General features: G+C 32.8%; 2 protein-coding genes across 2 annotated transcripts; one reads left to right on the plus strand and one right to left on the minus strand.

Moving 5' to 3' along the window:
- Window positions 1-10023: 10023 nt before the first annotated feature.
- LOC105773582 (probable LRR receptor-like serine/threonine-protein kinase IRK) lies at window positions 10024-13814 on the plus strand. The gene is made up of 2 exons (XM_012595589.2): window positions 10024-11860; window positions 12148-13814. Exons 1-2 carry the CDS (start codon window positions 10356-10358, stop codon window positions 13592-13594), a joined length of 2952 nt encoding a protein of 983 aa, XP_012451043.1. The 5' UTR covers window positions 10024-10355; the 3' UTR covers window positions 13595-13814.
- An 877-nt stretch (window positions 13815-14691) lies between these two features.
- LOC105773583 (taxadiene 5-alpha hydroxylase) lies at window positions 14692-18693 on the minus strand. Its single transcript, XM_012595590.2, has 4 exons — window positions 18109-18693; window positions 16263-16731; window positions 15593-15783; window positions 14692-15096 (listed from the first exon to the last, which is right to left on the minus strand). The coding sequence occupies exons 1-4, from the start codon at window positions 18628-18630 to the stop codon at window positions 14794-14796; spliced, it is 1485 nt and encodes a 494-aa protein (XP_012451044.1). The 5' UTR covers window positions 18631-18693; the 3' UTR covers window positions 14692-14793.
- Window positions 18694-18867: the final 174 nt, after the last annotated feature.

The following is an 18867-nucleotide window of genomic DNA, read 5'->3' on the forward strand; positions in this document are numbered from 1 at the left end:
TCATGGAAGAAACGGTGTAAGCAATAGAATTGTAAATTATGAGATATAATAAAATTTGTAAGATAAGGTCAGAATGATTTTGGGTTCCCCTGTTCTAACTTTGGAAAATCATCAAAAATTGTAAAAAGAATAATTAGGGCTTAAATTTATACTTTTAAATCCTTAATGAGTCGATTTTTAAGAGAAACAAACGGAAATGTCATCCAAATTTCGTACCAAGAGATAAATAATTTTTAGTAAGGAAAGGTTGTAGCTGTCAAACAGCAGAATAAGGATAAATTTGAAGATTTTACTATACTTATTTGATACGCTATAAATTCTAAAAATTTTATGGTAGAAAGGTATTTGAGTCTAGTTTCAAAAACATCAAGCGGATCTTAATTTGGAATTCTGCAACTCAAGATATAAATAATTTAGTGACAATGACTCAAGTAGACAGCTCTAAATGATCATATAAGTAAATAGTGAAAACATATATGAATATTTAGCTAGCATGAGTTACATTAAAAATGGATCACATGGCCAAGGCCAATTTGAGCCGAGTGGGCCACACGGGCACATACTGGCAGTGGGCCCATTTTTACTGAAATGATTCTAAGGTTGCATGGGTCACCCAAGTTGACTGTGAACCTACTGTAAGGTCGGTAAGCGCTACTTAGACCCCTAAATGTGTGAAATTGACTGAATGATATTTGTACTAAGCATGTTAATATCTTAACTGAATATATGTACTGAAATCGCATAATAGCATATCATTCATGGTATGTTGCATTGCATTGGGTTGGGGGTTGTTATTCGGAGGAAGTGTACTGAAAGGCTTTAAGCCTAATTTACTGGCAGCTCAGCTGCAAACTACTATTTTGTGCCGCATTCAGTACTACTTGGAGTGTAAGGATGGGTTATATCCCCACATGGAGTGTAGGGTTGAACGGAGATAGTGTGTAGAGGCTGGTTGGGTAGGATTTTGCTATTGCATAGCTGTTGTTACTGATACTGTGATGGGCTAAGGCCCTACTGCATTTTTGACACTATACTGAGATGGGCTAAGGCCCAAACTGTCACTGATATTGAAAAGGGCTTAGGCCCAAGACTGTTCAACTGTGCACTGTGAATACTGATTGTTTGTTTATTTCTGCGAGATTACACATTGAGTTTATGTAAACTCACCCTTTTTGTTTAATGTGCACTGGTAAACCCCAGACTTAGACGGTTTGGTGCGACGGAGAAACCACAGTAATTTTTGGACTTCATGGTTTTCAATTTACGATTTATGATTTGATTATTATTGATTATTTGGGTTGTAACTTAAGGACCCTCTGGGACTTTGGTTTTAAATTTTGATTATTTATTTATTTATTTCACTTTATGGATTTATACCTGCTGGTCATAAGAAATTCGGTTATCAAAAAGTTAAAGTATTTTCTAAACGCATGATCACTTAGACTGTTTTATTAAAGCTTCCTCAACGAGGGGTGTTTCAAAACAAATGTTTTAAATGAATAAAGACGACTTCCTAAGTTCTAACAAAGGTTTACTAAAGATAATAACATGGAATGTTTTCATCGTAACAACGGGGTTTCAAAAACACTATCGTATGACATTGCCAGATACGGCCATAACGTCTAGGTTGAGTTTGGGGTGTTTTACCATCAGTATCTGATTTGCTTATTATGTTGCATTTCATAAAATTGCCATGCCATATGTGTCTGTTCAGTTATGGAATTTGTTTGACTATCTGAACTCTATTATTTGCATGAGGCCTGAGTTGCACATTGAGCTTTGTTGGCTCACTCTATATTTTTATCTTCTCAGGTAATCAACAAACTTTGGACTGGGCAGCATGCGGGTGCTCGGATTGGATTCTTAGTTAATAAAATGAGTTGGTTTATGTTTTTAAATTTAACTCTAGACTGTTTAAATATTTTGGACTTTATTTTCGGTTTTTATTGGGTTTTCTATTGGATTATGCTTTTAATAAATTGCAAAATTATTCAGTTTCACCTTTTGAAATTGCGTTTTACAAATTATCAACTCTAAAACTTCCACTGTGAAATTAAGTAACAAATTAACTATTTTCTGCTAAGTAAGTAAGACCTATGCATATATTCTTGAAATTTGCAAGAGATTTGTTAAAATTAACATTTTTTCGAAAAACACATTTTTCTAGTTTAAAATATAGAATTTAAAACAAGTTTATGTACTTCCTCAAGATTTAGCCATAACGTCTAGGCCAGGTTTGGGCTGTTACAGGGTTAGAGTGTAATGGTACTTGAAGGTAACAATGCTTACATTCTAAGGTTTAATTCAGGTTTTAGAATTGAGTTGATGAAAATTTATAATTAGCTAATAATATTAGCAATTAACTGTCATCAAATCAACTCTAAAACTCGAATTAAATCACATATATTGTACTGTATTTAACAAATTAAACTCAAATTAAACAAATTCACAATTAACGAAATCCTAAACAAAATCAAATATAATAATATTAACAATGAACTTTCATCAAATCAACTCCAAAACTCGAATTAAACATTAAAAAGTTAACACGTTACTTTAGGTACCAAAATATATATATAACTTTTGTCAAATATAAATACCTAATTGGACTAAAAATTAACACAAATACCAATCGTTAAACTCAAATATCAAATTATTTATTCCATGATAGATGATGGAAGATATAAAATGTAAAAGGATATAAGTATATGTGCAAATATTAAATAATAAATTGCTTTGTTTTCTTTTGAAATTATAAATATGTTAAGTGCACCTAATACATATTTTTAAATATAATAGCAGTTGAGACATATGTTTCAACTTTAACTAGCTTATAATATTAGATATGACCAAGAGAGGGATATGTAGGTGAAATTTCCATGTTACAAAATATTTTTTTTTATTTCGGTTGAGTATTAGTTTGACTAGCAACAGTATTATTATTAGTGTAAGAGGATGTGGATTTGAGTGCGCACTTCAGCGCATTATCCCCTATTTAAGAATTGGAAGAGGCTTAGACATGGTATCAAAAAAGAGCAGATATGATAAAAATTTATAATGAGATTAATATTAAAAAAATAAATAAATCTTTTGTTTTTGCATGTCAAGTATTTTTGAATTTCATATCTAAAATTGGAACAAGAATTTTCTTAAATAAACATAAAATGGGTTGTTTAATTATAATCAACTTGAATATCTAATTCCTTTGATTCAACTCGATAAAAGTCTCCAACATGAAACGAATCAACAAAAATATTTTTAATGTAATTTTCTTTACAAATCAAATATCTTTAAATACGAAGACTAGATCAAATTATTATTTTTAAACATCTTTACTTGACTTGAAATTTTCATGATTTGACTTCATTAAAGTGCTATTAAAAACTTTAAGATTTCAATTTTAGTTAAAAAAATATCAATAAATTAAATTAAATTACATTAATAGCTGAAATTGCATTTGGCTTATGTAATTGTCACTAATAATAATAATACATCATATTAAATTTTTTTCACAATTTGACATACCTAATTTTTCATTTTGGTATTGAAAATTTTTTATCCTTTTATTTGGGCCTTTGAATTTGATTTGTTACCTATTTTGATCTCGGCGTTAAAAAATAAAAAAAGATGACCAATGAGAACGTGCAACGTCAACTATACTAATGATGTTGTATGTTAATCAATGATGTGGAATGGTGATTGAAGATGTGGTGAGTTAACCAAGTTGATTGACATCAATTAGTCGTTGACCAACCAAAAAAAATATTAAAATTTATTTTAAAAATGTAAAACTTATAAATATTATAAATTTTGTAATGCTATAAATATTTTATTATTAAACGGATGTTCATCGACATCAAGATAAGTTTGATTTACTTTAAGACTTTAATATTCATTAAAAGTATCGTTTTATTTCATTTATACCCTTATGTCTATAAATATAGAATTTGAAGAAACACAGTAAACATCCCTATTAATAAGATAAATAAATTATCTTTTGCACTCTTATTTCTTATTCTTTTTTTCTCTTTTATTTCATAACATGTAAAAAATATTTTTTTCAATATTAAAAATTATAAGATTTATTTAAAAATATTAAAATTTGTAAAATTTATGAATCTATAAAAAATCTATAAACTATAATATATATATATATAAAAGCATGAGTTTAGAGGAACTTTTGAACTGATTTAAAATACTTTTTATTATTAATTATACTACTAAATTGACATTAGAATAAGATTTATTAGTATTATTATGTTAAAATAATAAAATTAATATTAATTAATATGATAGTTTATTAATGTGAAATTAATTAATTTATTCATATCTTTTAAAAGTTTTACTTAAAAAACAACATAATATATGTTGAAATTATTTTTGAATAAAATTCGCTTTTATTATTAAAAAAACAAGAGCCTCCACCAATATTTTGTTTAGGTGTGATCGAACAGTTATAAAATCACCTTTTAAAAAGAAAATTTTGCAAATTATTTTAAAAAGATAATTATTTGGCCTACACCTTGAAAATAAGTATAAAAAAAAAAAAGAGAAAAAGAAGAAGCTTGAATTCAGGATTCAGTTACATGTGAAGAAGATACTAGCATCCTCACAACGTCCAAAAATTGATACTGTAATACCCGATTTTGGCCCGGGTCTAAAAGGTCCAAACTAGGGCTGTGCATAATTCGGTTAACCCGATTTTTTTCGATTACCCGACCGAGTTTGGTTAATCGGTCGGTTAACCGAAAAAATTCGGTCGGGAGTCGGTTAATTTTTTTTGATTTTTTCGGTTAACGGTTAAATCGGTTTGAAATCGGTCGGTTAACCGAAAAAAATCGGGTAAACCGAATTTTTCAGGGTAGGGCCTAAACTCGGTCAAATTAAACCCGGCCCACTTTTTTCTCAAGCTCAACACCGAATTTTTTGGGTAATTTTCAGGTAATTCAGGTAATTTTTGGGTAATTCGGTTAATTTGGTTAATTCGGTTAATCGGGTAATTCGGGTAATTTTTAACCAAAAATAAAAAAACACATAATTTTCGGTTAATTCAATTAACCGACCTTATTAACCGAAAATATTTCGGTTCGGTTAATTTTTTTTTTAAAATTCGGTTCGGTTAACGGTTAAAAATTTTGAAAAGTCGGTTAATTCGGTTATAGCAATTTCGGGTCGGTTAACCGAATGAACCCCCTAGCCCAAACTACAACAGGCTTATATGGCCCAAACCCGAAATACAGAGGCCCAAAATACCAACCCAGTGGCCCAAAACAATGTCAAAAACCCTTAGGGTTTCTGGGGTAAACTTTTGCGCCGCATCCAAGCCCCCGCGTGAGCCGCACGCCTTCACCTGCAAGAAATAAACAAAAAGAAGGAAACAAAATCAAAGATCAAGAAGATATCAAACATGATTTGTTTCTTTATTTTTTTATTATTACTATGGCTATAAAAAGGCCATTAATATATTGTAAAAGAGATTTTTTTTTTTGGAAATCAATAAAAAAAGAGTATTTTCACAATATCAAGCAGAGAAAAACAAAATAGAGATTAAAGGTAGTGATTTGTTTTCCTTTCCTTCAATTCGATTTATTTATTTGTTATACGGAAAGTAAAAAAGAAAGACAAGGAAAATACCTGGATACGCCTTTAAATCTGCGCGAAAAGAGCCAAAAAGCCTCTTTGGGGTGCTGCTCCGACTACCTTTCACGGTGGGATCGTGGCAAAGGCACAGCGGCATAGAAGCTAGGGCCGAAACCCTAGCAGAGGAATATCAAGTTTTTCTTTTTTGCTACAAATGATTTTTTTGGGAAAAAATTAATTTAAATAGCAGTACTAAACGGTACCGTTTTGGGAGCGGTCCGAAATGTTAAAAACGACGTCGTTTAAGCATAGATTGGCCCGAAACCAACTCGACCCGGCCTAGGATTCGCGTGTTTTTATGCGGAGGGGTAAATTGCGTTTTTAGCCCCTCCGCCTTTTAATGTTCATTCAATTGAGTTTTTCTTTATTTTTAAATTTATCCATTTAATTTATTTTCGTTTTCAATTTAGTCCTATTTGAATGACGCCGTTTTAGAGGGGAAGGGATAATTTTCTTTCCAGCCCCTCTGCATTATTGGCGTGTTCAATAGGGTCCTTTCGACTTCATTTATTTGCGGATTTAGGCCCAGAATTTATGTCAAAGCTCGATTTAGTCTTTTATTATTTATTATTTATTATTTATTTTTATTAAATTTGATTTTATTGTTATTAAGTATTATTGTTATTATATATTCATTTATGTATATTTTAATATTCTTACATATATATTTTTATAACGCTAAAATATATACATACCTACCTATATTTTTAATATATATATATATTTATAATTATGCATATATACCTATGTGCATACATTTTAATAATATTTATACTTATACATTTGTATTATTTTTCCTTAAAAAACATACACGTATGTATATACATATTTTTTAAAAAATTAATTAATTTTGATAATGTAGATGTTATTTAATCATTTTTAATATATTTTATATGTACATGTATACATATTTATTTATTTTGTTTCTAATGAATATTCTATTATATTTATATACATATATATCTATGTTTTTTTTATTTTCGAAAATGTTTAATTACCTACTTATATTTTTAACACATATTTTCTAATTTATGTATATATGTATATATTTATATTTTTTCTTTGTTTTCATAAATGCACTATGTATTTTATATATATAAGTTTTATAACCCAAAATTTTATGTGTACGTCTTTTATTCTTCATGATTTCAATATATATATTTTGTATTTTTTCTTTATATTTTTTGTTTATTTCTTTCATTTGTTTATTAATTTGTGTTTTCATTTATTTATTTTTTGCTCATTTATTTGATACTTTGCATGTCATTGATTTTTTTTCTTATGTATATTAGTTTCGTTTATTTATTTGTTTATATTATTTCTATGTCATTGTTGTATTTATTATTGTTGTATTTGTTATTGCGACATTTATACATACAATATAACATTACAACATCTTTTACTCGAATTTAGAAATAGAAATTTTTCAAAATAGAGATAATACTCAGATTTAGGATTTTCAAGAAAATTGAGTCCTAATGTATTGGGTTCCAATTTTCTTAGTAAAATCTAACAATCGAGAATTGCTTTTTAATCAAACAAAATAAAGCTTATCATCAGGAATTCAACATATTGTGTCCTAACGTATTGGATGTGACGCGTTGATTTCTCGAGATAAAGATTTTTCTAAAAAATAATAAAGGAAATATTCAATGCTTAAAATTTTGAGAAATTGTACCCTAATGTATTGGGCCGCGATTTCTTTATAAATCTTAAACAAATGAATATTCTTTTAAATTTTATTACACGAGCATTTTGGACAAACTCACTTTTGGAGAAGTAGAATGTCGTGCCCTAACGCATTGGGTGTGACATTTTCTTTTTCCGAAATGAGAAAAGTCTAAATAAGTAACGTATTTTTAAAGTTTCTATTAAGGATCATATTTTTTTAACTCTCGACATTAAGACACTAATTAATCAACTAGGTACCAATTTTTTGGCGTAACGAGGGTGCTAATCCTTCCTTGTACGTAACTGACTTCAGGATCCGTTTTTCTAAAACTCATAGACCAAAGTCGTTTTTAGGTGATCCAATCACACCTCAATAAAAGATTGGTGGTGACTCCCAATTTTTTATTTTTTTAAATCGACAACTAAATTTTTATTTTTTTTTTCAAAAATAAAAATGATTTCGACAGATATGTTGTTTTTAAATTTCGAAAATTATATGTTTGAATTTAGTATTTAATTATGATTCCATAAATGCGGAAGTTTAACACAAATGAAATCATTTATGAAAACGTGTTATCATCGAAAAATCGATGGAATTGCGCTTCCTTTGTGTAGTGGTAAGTGCCCACTCTCCTTTCGCACCAAACAAACCCACATAATTTGCATTATTTATTGTTGGCAATCTTTTAGAACAAAATTCTTGAATTATAGTTCTTGTTGATAGCTTGAACATGTTATACCCCATCTTTGAAAATTGATCCAATTTATCTACAATAAATTTAAAAAATAAGAAGCCAACAAATTTTAGTGGGAGAGAGTATTGTATATATTGTTTTGGCAGCATTTTAATAGGGAAGACTGATTGTAATTGATGATTATATATTGAAGAGATTTGTATAGGTTGTGTACTAAGAGCTTTTAACACTTATCTGTTCATTAAGGAATTTGTACTTGTGAAGTGCATTGAGAGTGTAAAGTAGTGTTCTACTTAAGGCCTATTTGGATTGATAGTGTGTTTACCTGCGGTTAGTATAAAAACAATGATGGCGATGAGATTAGATAATGTAGCGATACTGTAGCATGAAACAAAAAGAAAGCTAAGCACACCATACTGGAGGTAAACGCCAATCCAAAGATGCCATTAATTTACAACATAAGTTTTTAGAGGGAACTTAGAGGAGAGTGATCTAGATCTTTAGATGCAAATGTGAGATTGTTAAACCGGTGTGTGTTAAGACTTATACCACTTGTTGTACAAGGTTGAAAGGTATTGGATTATCTCTTTAGACAAGACTTCGTAATTATAAAAAAACTGAATTGCGTAAACAACTTGCTTGTATTCTTTTTTATTTATCACAGTTACACTCCTAGTGCTCATTGCTCGTATCAATGCTTGTTCAATTAAATCCCTCGAAACAATATTGATTCCAATATTTAAACTTAATCTAAATTTTTGAGAAAAAAACTCGATTTAACTTAAAATTTAATCAATATAATCAATAAATTAAACCGGTAGGTTTTTTAAAAATATTTATTTAGTTTATACCATATTGGTACTTAAATAACTTAAAAAACAAGAAAGTACACACTGAAATTATACCCAAAAATTCCTTCTAACTAAACTCACCAAGAATATGGCAACGGCAACAAAAAAACAGAACATGCATCATAACATAACATAGCATTGTTTTTTTTAATTCTTCTGGTCCCTTATACTTTTTAACATTTGAAATCTGATCTATCTACTTTTAATCCAATGAATTTAGCCTCTATACTCTTTGGATTTAATAATCAAAGCCCAATAGATAATACGGTCGAAGAAGTTCATCTAAAATGGATTATGCGACTTTTTTAAAATTTAAAAAAAAATTTACACACATGACAGATATTACATCGTGGAAGACCGAAACAAGCAAATAAAAAATATTAAATATGAGGTTGTAAAGCTTCCAATTCTAAATTCGGGGTTGTAAGGTTCTTCGATCATGTTTCGCTAGAAGCAAAGCGAAAAGTCGATATTTTGTTTTTGATTACATGAATTTAAGTTGACCATAAAATAATAATAGAGTAATTATGTTTTTTAAGTCCCTATACTTTGTCAAAAATTAAGATTTAGACTTTGCACTTTAAAAGTTAAAATTAAATCTTCTTTTTTTATTTAAAATCTCTATTCAGTCATTAAAATCATAAATATTTTCCATCAAAATTTATCAATTTGAAACTTTGATTAAGCTATCTTTATATTGACAGAAAATAAATATGATAAGTTGACAAATTTTGATAGAAACTATTAACGATGATAATTGTGGAACTAAATTTTTTAAATTAAAGAAGTAAGAGGATTGAATTTTAACTTTTTAAAATATAAAGACTAAATCACATGTTGTGTACAAATGCAGGGACTAAAAAGATATTTTTTTGGCTTTGGTTTTGGAATACATGCATGTCGTTTTCCATGAATTAAAAAACAACGAAAATGTTGGGTCAATTCCAAGAATCACGTTTTCCCGACATTTAATTTCAAAAACCAATAAAAATTAATTTAAAATTATAAAAATTAAAATCCCTCACTGACTATGACTACGTGTCTGCCACGTAGTTATTATCAACCTATTATATTTCGCCACGTGTCCTAATCTCTCCCTTCATTAAATTCCCCCACCAATCTATCTGACCCTTTCCAGTTATTTAATTAAAAGAAAAAACAACACAAGCTGACAATAACAGACCATTTCCACTCTTCACTTCCCTCTCTCTACTTCACTTCCCGGCGGCGACTCTCACAGGAACCCTACAGGCGGTGGTTCTCTTACCAATGGGGTTTTCTTAAAAATGCTGATATTTCAAAGAAACTAAACATTTCCTCTCTTGTTTTCTAGGTTCCAAATTCTTAGCTTTTTAGCTTATTTTTTTTTTAAAGTCCATTTCTTTGTTTTTTTTCTTTTTTGAAGTTTCAACCCCATAGTTATGGCTTCTCCAGCTTTTGTTTGAAGCTTAGTAGGAAAAAGAAAAAGAAAATGGAGTTTTTGTAATGCTGAAGAGCAATGGACATGGACATGAAGATGAAGATGAAATCTCTTTTAACTTTTGTTTTGTTTTGGCTTGTTCTTTTAGCTGTTATTGCTTCATTCCCAGTGAGATCTTTAACTTTAAGCCCTTCTTTAAATGATGATGTTTTGGGGTTAATAGTTTTCAAAGCAGACATTCAAGATCCAACTCAAAAGCTTTCATCTTGGAATGAAGACGATGACACTCCTTGTAACTGGAAAGGAATTAAATGTAACCCTAGGTCAAACCGGGTCACTGAGCTCAACCTTGACGGGTTCTCTCTTTCGGGTCGGATCGGACGTGGCCTTTTGCAGCTCGAGTTCTTAAGGAAGCTTTCTTTAGCCAACAACAACCTCAGTGGAACCATAAGTCCCAACATGGTAAAGCTTGAAAGTCTCATAGCCATTGACTTGAGTGAGAATTCTCTTACAGGTTCCATCCCTGATGATTTTTTTAAACAATGTGGGTCTTTGAGGTACATTTCTTTAGCAAATAATCACTTTTCAGGTAAGATTCCAGGGAGTTTAGGTTCTTGTGCTACACTTGCTGCTATTAACTTGTCCATGAACCGGTTTTCAGGGTTATTACCTGTTGGGATTTGGGGTTTAAGTGGTTTAAGGACATTGGATTTGTCTTGTAACATGTTGGAAGGTGAAATTCCTGAAGGGGTTCATGCTTTGAACAATTTGAGGTCCATTAATTTGAGTAACAACAGGTTCACTGGTCAAGTTCCTGATGAAATTGGAAGCTGTTTGTTGTTAAGATCAATTGATTTCAGCATGAATTTGTTCTCTGGGTCAGTTCCTAAGACAATGCAAGAGCTTAGCTTGTGTACTTATCTGAATTTAAGTGTGAATTCATTTGTTGTTGAGGTTCCTGAATGGATCGGTGAAATGGAAAGTCTCCAAACTTTGGATTTGTCAGTGAATAAATTTTCTGGTCAGGTTCCTGATTCTATAGGAAAACTTAAGTTCTTGAAGGTGTTGAATTTCTCTTCTAATAGCTTAAATGGTAGCTTACCTGCATCAATGGAAAACAATATGAACCTTCTGGCATTGGATATTAGCCAGAACTCGTTGACCGGTGATCTTCCTGGATGGATTTTTAAATCCGGTCCGAACCAAGTCTTGTTTTCGGAGCAAAAAGTTGGTGCAAATGTGGATAACCCCATTTCAGCTTCATTAGGAGCCTACCTTCAAAGAATTCAAGTCCTGGATTTATCTCAGAATTCATTTTCCGGGGAATTAACGTTCGATATCGGGGCTTTAAGCAGCTTGAAGTTGTTGAATCTGTCTAGAAACTCTCTCATTGGACCTGTTCCAGGAACTGTTGCAGAGTTGAAGGCCTTGGAAGTTCTTGATTTGAGTCAAAATCAACTTAATGGAAGCATTCCTATGGAAATTGGAGGAGCTTACTCCCTTAAGGATCTTAGGCTCAAAGCAAATTTCATAGAGGGAAAAATTCCTTCATCAATTGAGAACTGCACTTTGCTAAGGACTTTGTAAGTTTCTCTTTGAGTATGATTAGCTCATTTTGTGGTTCATTATATTCATATAAGCTTTTGATAGGTGAATTTTAATCTATTTGTTCAAAGGTTGTATGAGTTTTTGGACTATTTGTCATTGAAAAAGTTACTTTAAAACTGAAACCTTTTATGTTCCATGGATTATCTGTTGCATTTGTGTTGATGCTTGATGTTGGAAACATGGTTAAAGCTTTTTCAGCAAGGTATCTTGAATTTACGATGTATTAAGTGTTGGATTTTCTTTTGTTGTTGAATTTTTGTAGGATCATATCACAAAACAACCTGAGTGGTCCGATCCCTGCCAAAATTGGAGAACTGAGCAACCTAGAATACGTGGACTTGTCTTTCAACGACCTTGTGGGAAGGTTGCCGAAGCAGTTAGCCAATCTTCCCCGTCTCTTATCATTCAACATTTCCCACAACAATTTACAAGGAGAACTGCCTGCTGGTGGATTTTTCAACACCATATCGCCTACGGCTGTCTTCGGCAATCCCTTACTTTGCGGCTCCACAGTTAACAAATCTTGCCCTGCAGTTCTCCCGAAACCGATTGTACTAAATCCTAACACCACTTCTGATTCCATTCCTGATGACTTACCTCCGAATGTTGGTCGTAAAAGGATAGTTCTTAGTATATCTGCCCTTATTGCTATTGGTGCAGCTGCTTTCATTGTTGTTGGAGTCATTGCCGTCACTGTTCTTAATCTCCGTGTCAAGTCATCAACATACCACTCTGCAGCGCCCATTGCTTTTTCTGCTGGGGACGAGTTTAGCCGTAGCCCTACTACCGATGCCAACTCTGGGAAACTTGTCATGTTTTCTGGTGAACCTGACTTTAGCACAGGAGCACATGCTATGCTCAACAAGGACTGTGAGCTTGGGCGTGGTGGGTTCGGAGCAGTGTACCGAACAGTTTCGCAAGATGGACGCGCGGTGGCAATCAAGAAGCTCACTGTCTCAAGTCTTGTGAAGTCACAAGAAGAATTCGAAAGGGAAGTCAAGAAACTGGGGAAACTACGGCACTATAATCTTGTGGCGCTTGAGGGCTATTACTGGACTCCATCGCTGCAACTTCTCATTTCTGAATTTGTATCCGGTGGAAGTCTACACAAACATCTTCATGAAGGACCGAGTGGAAATTACCTTTCTTGGCACGACAGGTTCCGTATCATTCTAGGGACAGCGAAAGGCTTGGCTCACTTGCACGAATCAAACATTATTCACTACAATATAAAGTCGAGCAACATCCTCATCGATGGTTCAGGTGAACCTAAAGTGGCAGATTTTGGCCTAGCAAGGTTGTTGCCTATGCTAGACCGCTACATTTTAAGCAGCAAAATTCAAAGTGCACTTGGCTACATGGCACCCGAGTTTGCCTGCCGAACCGTGAAAATAACCGAGAAATGCGATGTGTATGGATTCGGTGTTTTGGTTATGGAAGTGGTTACTGGGAAGAGACCTGTTGAGTACATGGAAGACGATGTCGTCATCCTTTGCGACATGGTACGAGGAGCATTGGAAGAAGGCAGGGTGGAAGAATGTGTTGACGAAAGGCTGCAAGGCAAATTCCCAGTAGAGGAAGCGATTCCTGTAATGAAACTAGGCTTAATCTGCACGTCACAAGTACCATCAAATCGGCCAGATATGTCCGAGGTAGTTAATATATTGGAATTGATCAGATGCCCCTCAGAAAGCCAAGATTCGGGATGAGTTTTAACTTGTTCCTTAAGAAACTGAGATTTATTAAGGGGTTATCTGGCGAAGAAGAATCCGGTTTTTGTTCCCTTTCGTTTTTGTTTTACGGTTTACATTCGTGATTCCTTCTGTATGTTATAGTTCAGTTTGCCGGATTCCTCTTCACCGGTTTCCATTTCCAGGGACCCCTTAGGTTATTGTTACTAATCTGCAGTATTTTGCAATTTTTTGTTCATTGGAATTGTCTCCTCGCTTACAATCCACTGATAGCATTAGTTTATGGACCTATGGTAGAATGTCCATAACCATTACCATGTGCAGGCATTGATATTATAAAAGCAAAAAGAGTAAATGTGACTAGGCACAGGTCAGTCAACCACAAAGTTCTATCTATTCTTACAAAAAAAAATGTTGTTTGCCCCAAGATATTGGAATTTTCATAATAACTTATGCACATGGAACTTAAGTCCCTCTACTTTTCTCTCTCGTTTTGTACTCTCGAGAAGGAGCTTTCTCATCGATACTGGCTATCTCTTTGGCCAAGGGCAGCACCATCAAGAGCTCTTCCACTCTTGTACAATCTTTGTTAATCGTTTGGTTGGTAATCTTTACCGGCTCTCTTATATTTCAACCTTTCCGTTAGAGAAAGCCCTTTTGATTTCTCCTTCGGCAACCTCTAATTCGGCCTCTCTCACGTAGGTGCCTTATTGTTCCAGCCAACCGCCGCCTGTTCCTCTGTGCTCCACCCTCCTCACTACTTCTCCGCTTAAGTCACCGGTCTGCTTGGATTTTCAGTAGTAGATTCTATATGCGGCATTTTTAGTCTTTACCAGCCACCAACCTTCTTACCATCTTCTGCTCATGGTCCGTACCGCGAAGTTTAATTTTATGCTTAATGGGGATCTCTCGCCCCCACATATTTTCTTATTTAGCCAGTGTATTTATTTAGTAACGAGATTCGAGTCACACAATATCTAACATGAGATTTTTGTCTTGTTCAGGTTGTACTCTTTTTATGGAAATGAAATGAAAATTTTTTCATATACTTGAAGGATAAAACATTTATTCATGTTTAAATATGTATTAGATATCGATATTAAATAGATTACAGATTGCTACCATTAAAAACTCTTATTGAAAAAACAATAAATAATCAAACTATAGTGATTTTTATCTGTTAATCATAAAAAATCTTAGGCTATCATTTTCATACATCAGTTTTTGGGGTAAAGCTTGATAGGAAGTCCCATGGCAGGATATGGCATTGGTTCCCGAATTATAGGTTCATCAGAGATCATTTCAGTCCAACTATACTTTGTTACAAGATGATGTATTATCAGCAACGTTTCGACTCTAGCGAATTCGATCCCGGCACAAACCCGAGGCCCTGCTCCAAACGGTACGTAAGTATACGGAGGGAACGCTTTCGACGAGTTCTCGAATCTCGATGGATCAAACTTCTCCGGATCTTTGAATATGTTGTTGTCCATGTGAGTCCCCGGAGCCACCCAAAATATCTTTACCAAAACAATAAGTTAGGACTAAAGTGATTGTAACCCAAGAATAAGGGAAGGGGTTGCAAATGCGGAGATTCGAAATCTGGTTTTAGTTTAAATCAACGTAAGGTAAAGTATCATGAAAACTTTTGTTTTAGGAGATAGATTGTATTTTACCCCCTCTGCTAAAAAACGGATAAATTAATCCTAGTACTTAGATCAAAGAGCAAATTAGTTCCTTTTTAAAAAAAATTCATCCCTTTGTACGGTTAAAACTGATGTGGCTGATAGACTAACTTGACAATGACACATGACATACCATGTGTATCTCCTACTTACGCATAGCGGCATAGGGGTCAATTTTTAACCGTAAAAATAGATAAAATTTTTAATAAAAAAACCAATTTACTCTTTAATCTAACATGCATAACTAATTTACTATTTTTTAATATAAAAATCGAAATACAATTTGATTTCTGATATGATTCTTTTTATGTCAATGAATGTATATATATACCTGCCATCCTTTGGGAATGTGATAGCCATCAAAAGCGATGTCTTTGGTGACTAGCCTGAAACTGCCTAGCATTGGGGGATTGACCCTCATGAGTTCTTGAGCTACTCTCCATGTATATTTCATCATTTGTATTTCACTCCATGTCAGCTTTCCACCATTTTCTTTCATGGCTTTCAGTACTTCATTTTGCTCTATACAATAATAATATCGTGTCGAAGACAATGTTCAATGATTAGGGATAACAATCGAGCAAGATAGAAATTTTTTTTTCTTTTTGCTTGTCCAAGCTTTCCACCCGATCGTGAAAATAAGAAAAAAAATTAATTTGAAGGTGATTTAAAAATTTTATATTAAATAATCGAGATAAAATTATAAATTTTAGGTTTAAGAAAGCTTAATTTAGATTGTTAAAATTTTTAAAAAAATTTAGATTGTCCTGAACGGCTTGAAACCATTAAAAAATTAAACACCGAGACAAAAAAAAGGGGCGGTTGAACTAGTTTTATAATTTTTTTTATTTACTTATTGTTGGACAGACAATCAAACCACTTGAACATGAAACTGATGATCTGATCAGTTCGATTGTCGATTCGATTGTTAAAACATTAAGTTAAGCTATGTGAGTTTAATCTAAACCAGAAAAATAAAAGTAAAATCTTCAAATACATACCTTCAATCACCTTGCTAGAAACCTCTGGATCCCTAGAAAGATGTCTCACAAAAAGGGTAAGCAAAATGGCAGTTGTATCATGGCTAGCCATAATCAACGATAGGAAAATATCAATAATTTCATCTTCCAACAAAGGTTGTCCATTTTCATCCCTCAAAGCAAGGAGACAAGATACGATGTTGTCATCTTCAGTGTCCACATTGCCTTCATCTTCTTGTTTTTTTCTTGTACTGACTATTGTTGAAAGCTTTTGGCAAAGCCTTTGACGTGCTTGTATGGCTGTATGAAACACAGTGCCCGGGAAATGTAATGGGATCGCCCATACTCCTTTGACGGTGAGTGTAAAGTCTTTTAATAGTTCGTCTTTTAAGTCACCGTCGGGTAATCCGAACAGTATGCTGCATGTGATGTTGAATGTTATTTTCTTCATTAGTGGCACGATTTTTATTGAATCCTTGCCTTGAAGTTCCTGTTTATTACAAAGATTGAATAGGGTTAATTTTTTTATACAATATTAGGCGTAGGGGATGGAGTAACACGATTTGAACTCGTGTTAAACGGGTCATTGAGAAGAGTTTTAATTACCTCTTCATACAAGTTCTTTTTTTGTCACCAAATTATGGAAAGTTAGAAAATAATGATTCAATCAATTGACTTTTTTGGTCACCAGCCGACTAATCTAAAAAATAGAAACACTTAAAAATCAAAGATAGTTGGGTGACCATAAAAAATAAATCGAATCGTTGAGTGACAATTTTGTAACTTTTCATAGTTGGATGACTTAAAAAATTACTAATAGTTGGGTGACTTTTTTGTAACTTTTAACAGTTTGATGACAAAAAAAAACCATAGTTGAGTGACTACTAATGTAATTTACCTTTAACTTAATCATAAAAGATCGAAAACCTGAACTGTTCAATCTAGAACAAAAAATTATTCAAACCAAAAATAACTCCAACTCAGAATAACTTGAACAATTGACTTAAAATGACATCATTGACAAACTAGAATGACTCGATCCCAAAATGGTTCGAACTTGAATTAATACAAACCCGAAATAAATCCAAACCCAAAGTGAAACCAAAATTTTAAAACTCAAATCAACTCTTGCCAGATTAATCTGATCTAAAACCAAGCTAGTTTGAATCATACCTTAAATAAGAGAGAACACTCTATCGATTAAGTTGGTTACTCTAAACCCTAAACTAAGGGTGTAGTCAAAAATTTTATAAGGAAATCGAAAATTTGGAATCAAAATAAAAATTTACTATTTTATTAACTAGAATATATCAAAAATTAAAAGCTTAATATTTCTAAGACTCTAACCTACCTTAAGGATATTGGGGAGCTAAAATAAAGTTTTAAAAATTTAGGGGCAAGATGTAAAAAATGTTTAAAAAGAACTTTAATTGAATATTTTAAAGCTACAATATTAATAAGTTAGAATTGCTATTTTACCCCTTAACTAAAGGGGCCAAAAGCCACTCCCTGTTCCCCTAGCTACGCCTCTATACCTTTGTTGGTATCGCCTCTACCTTAAACCCAATGAAAATGAAGTATATATACATTAAATGTCAATTAAATCGATCAGTTCAATTATAAAAATTAATAGCGAATAACAGATCAACTTCATTTGAACTATTTGCAACACAAACTTAACTTCAATTCAATAAAAAATATACCCTAAATGTCAATAAAATCGACCGGTTCAATTATGAAAATTAATAGCGAAAACCAAACCAACCTCACTTTAACCACTTGCAACACAAACTCAACTTCCATAACCCATATGATCGAACCGGTTCAACAAAAGATCATTGGTTCGAACCGACTTGGTTCACCCTACCTTGAATAACTGTTGCCGGACCAGCGAATCCATTTTGGAAGCAAACCGTTGAATGCTTTCCGGTTTCAAAAAGTTAACAATCGCACCCCTGATAAGCTTATGTCTAAACCCCGACATCTCAAAAAGGCTGTTCTTCCCAAGCACCTTAACCACCGATGTCGGTTGATTAAACGAGACACCATCAGCAGCACCACTGAACACGAACCGGTTCCCCACTTGACCCGTCATGATCACCATTTTCGAACCCAAGATCGAGGTTTTAAACACCGGTCCATACTTCTTAACCCGGTTCAGAATCCATTCTTGGGTCGTATCTTGCTTTTGTGACTTCACAAAGCTGATGGAGTCCCCAATGAACGGGTAACCTAATGAACCGGGTGGAAGCTTTTTGCCTGAAAGTGGTGAGAGTAATATGAATTTGAAGCAAATGAAAACAGCAAATGAAGCTCCTAAGATTATGGATAGCAACTGTGGGTTTAAGGTAGAAAATGGGTTTGTAATGGAAGTGAGGATGCTGTCCATTTTCGGGGTTTGAGCAGGGGTTTTAAAGATCAGACATAACCATTTTATAGAGACAAAACACAGTTTTGTAATAATGTCTTTATCAGATATCAGTTTGAAACCGTGTTTTTAGCTAGAATTTTTTTTTGTCTACACTATACTTCGGGCACCCACTTTTTCTTGGAATAGTAGTTACCAAGGAAGTTGATTTAAATAAATCACTAAAATTTTATTTAAAAAATAATAAAAATCAATATC

Source organism: Gossypium raimondii, chromosome 6 (genome assembly GCF_025698545.1).
Source record: "Gossypium raimondii isolate GPD5lz chromosome 6, ASM2569854v1, whole genome shotgun sequence".
Lineage (NCBI taxonomy): Eukaryota > Viridiplantae > Streptophyta > Magnoliopsida > Malvales > Malvaceae > Gossypium > Gossypium raimondii.

What these genes read in the sequence shown, in the direction of transcription:
- LOC105773582 (XM_012595589.2), top strand. Translation starts at nt 10,356, where the DNA reads ATGGACATGGACATGAAGATGAAGATGAAATCTCTTTTAACTTTTGTT. An exon ending in TGCACTTTGCTAAGGACTTT is followed by an intron (nt 11,861 to 12,147) that starts GTAAGTTTCTCT and finishes GAATTTTTGTAG; the next exon opens with GATCATATCACAAAACAACC.
- LOC105773583 (XM_012595590.2), bottom strand. Translation starts at nt 18,630, where the DNA reads ATGGACAGCATCCTCACTTCCATTACAAACCCATTTTCTACCTTAAAC. An exon ending in TCCGGCAACAGTTATTCAAG is followed by an intron (nt 16,732 to 18,108) that starts GTAGGGTGAACC and finishes TGTAATAAACAG; the next exon opens with GAACTTCAAGGCAAGGATTC. An exon ending in TTCTAGCAAGGTGATTGAAG is followed by an intron (nt 15,784 to 16,262) that starts GTATGTATTTGA and finishes ATTATTGTATAG; the next exon opens with AGCAAAATGAAGTACTGAAA.